Here is a 3558-nt window from a genome sequence, read left to right on the forward strand (position 1 = left end):
AATCGCCACCCTAATTATAGTGCAATTAAAAGAAAATTAAGAAAACTCTCGAAAAGTTCCCTGACTTAAAAAAAAAATCCCCTGACATTACCAGATATAAAAAAATTCCCTCAACTTCTCCCTGATTTCACGTATTTCCTGAAACGCACCTTCAATTCAAATAAAATTAATTCATCAATGGTAAATTATTATAGTAAATCAGCAATTAATTTACCCAGTAAAAAATTTATTAACTTTAAACATCCAGAGATTAAATCATCGTTTCCTTTCGAATTTCCACTTATAAACAGGCGCTGAATGTTTCGTCGCCGGACGAATATGCGTCGGTTTCGTCACCTTCCTGTCCTTCAAAGCCCTCCTGATTTCAAGTTTTTGTTGAACAATCGTCAGTTCCCTTTCCCGCTCAATCCTCTTATCCAATTCCCGATAAGCCATATGCTTTTGCTGTTCAATTTTCGCCAGCATTTCCTCATTCACATCCGGTAGTTTCATATTTTTCAAATTGCTTATCCTCGGCCGATTGGTCCTTCTACTCAAGAGCGCCGGATGCGTGTCGAGTTTTTTGGCAAGGTCGAAATTCTTCACTTCCGTTTCGTCCTCCACGAAGAAAATGTGCTTATTTTTCGTCTCATTAGCAGCATCGATTAAATGCAATTGACTCTGCAGTTTTTCGATTTTTTTCGCTTCCATATTCCTCTTGTAGACGACGTATTTTAAATCCTGAGTTTCCATCAGAAGCAATTGATCAGGTGTGTGCTCCTCGGGTTTGTCCTTTTCTCGATGAATTCCATCCCTGATTTTTGAATTTATCATATGGAAGTAAAACTCGTCGGGATTTTTGTTCAATACTCGATTTCTCAGAACCTTTAATTGGTCCTGCTTCGAGTGATAATCTTTTGCTCTTTCGACATAATCCTTTTTCTTTTCTAAAAGTCCCAAGTGCTTTCGAGACTCAGGTTGATGGCGTTCACGATGTGTTTTCTGACCAGTTTTGGCAGCTTTCTTCCACGAAGACATGATTGACAATTATTATTAATCTGAAATTAAATATATTTTTTATCAGTCTTTTTTTATTCTTCTTAATAAATCATTACAAGAGGTGTTAACAGATTCTCACGAGCATTTATGAGCATTTTGAATGAGGAATTAAAAAATAGTGTTTTCTATCTTTATCTTATATATATATAAATCCCATGTCACGATGTTTGTCTCCACTAAACTCCAAAACTACTTAACCGATCTTAATGAAATTTTGTAGACTGAGTGTGATTTGGTCCAACTTAAAGGATAGGATACTTTTTATCTTATTTAATTAGCTCAATATTTTTTTATTGCAAATTAAATGTTTTTATTTGTGTACTCCATCATTTTCTAATAGATATCGGTCTAATTTCATTTGTGGACCGACACTTCAACTAGAGTTCCTAATTTTCGGAGAATATAAGTTCAGGTTGTATAACCGAGAATATGATAGAATTTAGGAGAATTTAAAATAATTTAAGAGAATTTAAAAATTTATGATTTTTAACAATATATTTATTGTTCAGGTCATATCAACGTTTGAATATAAATTATTTTCTAGCTCAGACATATTCAGGAATTTAAAATAGGCAAAGAACTAGCTCATTAATTATTTAGCACTGTTAGACGGAAATTGTAGACTCAAAATTCAATTGCCTCACATTATTTAATAAATTCCACGAAGTAAAATAAGAAGACCTTTCTCCCGAAAAAATTAGACGCGTGACATTTTCAAAATTCTCTGATTTTTCTTTGACTAATTTTCCATTTCAAATCATTAATATTCAAATACCAGAATTTTAATCTTATGATATTTTTACCAGAAAATATTTTATAAGCCCAATAAAACAGTGATTCACATACAAATTAAAAATTTTTCAAATGTATTAATTTATTTCAAACAAAAAAAGAAAGTTTTTTCTACATTAAAAGATAACTCTTCAACAAAATAATTGAATTAGTTGAATATTCAACCTAAAAAGACAAATTGTCAAAACAAATTGTCGTAATTTATATTTTAATCAAAAAAGAATGAAATTTATACAAAAAAAAGAAAAGAATTTAAAAACCAAAATGACGAACTTCCAATAAATAAAGATTTTTCACTCAATAAATAAATAAAAGTGTATCTAAATTATTGAAACTTCAAACCAAAGACAAATATCATTTAAAAAATTTAATATTTAAACAAATAATATGACTGTTCAACAAAAAATTAATTTTCCATGAAACTGATGCATTTTTAGGAAAAAAAAGAAATTTCAAACTAAAAAATATTTTTTTACAAAAAAAACCAAGACATTTTTGACTAAAAAATATTAATCTTAAAAAAATGGAAAAGTTACATTTTCTGTTAAAAAATGAATTCCAAACAAAAAAAAATGTAGTTTCCACTAAACAGTCAAATTTTCAACCAGAAAAACTTTGACCCAAGTAGTTTAATTTTTAATTAAAAAATATTAATTTTCAACAAGATAATTAAACTTTTAACCAACGAGATAACTTTTCAAGTTAAAACATAAATCTTTAACAAAAAAATAATATAGCAGATGAAGTTTTAAATCAAAAAGATAAATTTTCAAAAAAATAGTTTGAATTTTCAATCCAAAAGGACGAATTTTTAACAAAAAAGGATGTCGTTTTAACAAAATTGTTGAATTCTCTAACAAATAGTTGCATTTTTATCAAAAAATATGAAATTTATCTTAAGCCAGAAGAATTTTATATTACAAAAAAGTTGCGTTTTCACCCAAAAAAGATTCCAGTTAACTCATTAACATTAAAAATTGAAATTTTGTAACAAAAAAATAAGTTTCTATGAAAAAAATTTAATTTTCAATCCAAAAAGACGAATTTTTCCAACCAAAAAGGATCAATTTTCAACAAGATAGTTCAATTCTCTACCAAATAGTTGCATTTTTATCCAAAAAACGATCAATTTTGTACTAAAACAGATGAATCTGTAATAATAAAAATATTTCAGTTTATTTTTCAACACCAAAATATAAATATTAAACAAAAAGTAAATTTTCTACGAAATAGAAAAGTTTTCAAAAACAAAAATAGTATACTAGCTTAATTTTTAACCAAACAGTTGCATTTTTATGAAAAAAAGATCTTAATTTCTGCTAAAGCAGATAAACTTTAAAATAGAAAAGAGAAACTTTCAAAAAAAGAGTTGAATTTTAAACTGTAAAGTTAACGAAAAAATGCAATTTTCTATTAATTGAAATAAATTCTGAGATTCTCATAAATTCTCGGTTATATTCTCAGTAATATTCTCATTCTCGTTACCGTTCTCAATGTAATATAACCGGCTCAGAACTCTAGTTTGACCCGTTCCTACACAATGTTTTTCTACCAAATATATATTGTACAAAAGTATACTGATCATATTTTTCCTGCGCAAAAAGGTTTCCTACACAGAATTTAATACTGTTATATTTTTCCTACACAAAATTTTTTCTACGCAGAAGATTTCCTACACAGAATTTAATATTGTTTAACACTTTTATTTTTTTACACAACAAAATACTT

General features: G+C 27.6%; 1 protein-coding gene across 1 annotated transcript in view; it reads right to left on the reverse strand.

Annotated features, from left to right (window-relative positions):
* Window positions 1-205: 205 nt before the first annotated feature.
* Window positions 206-3558, reverse strand: part of LOC117171326 (probable U3 small nucleolar RNA-associated protein 11) — a 9266-nt gene continuing 5913 nt past the window's right edge. Inside the window, exon 2 of the mRNA XM_033358538.1 lies at window positions 206-1037. Coding sequence (XP_033214429.1) covers window positions 256-1017 — 762 coding nt within the window. The 5' untranslated portion in view covers window positions 1018-1037 and the 3' untranslated portion in view covers window positions 206-255. The remainder of the gene's footprint in view (window positions 1038-3558) is intronic.

The sequence above is a fragment of the Belonocnema kinseyi genome, chromosome 4 (genome assembly GCF_010883055.1).
Source record: "Belonocnema kinseyi isolate 2016_QV_RU_SX_M_011 chromosome 4, B_treatae_v1, whole genome shotgun sequence".
Taxonomy (NCBI): Eukaryota; Metazoa; Arthropoda; class Insecta; order Hymenoptera; family Cynipidae; genus Belonocnema; species Belonocnema kinseyi.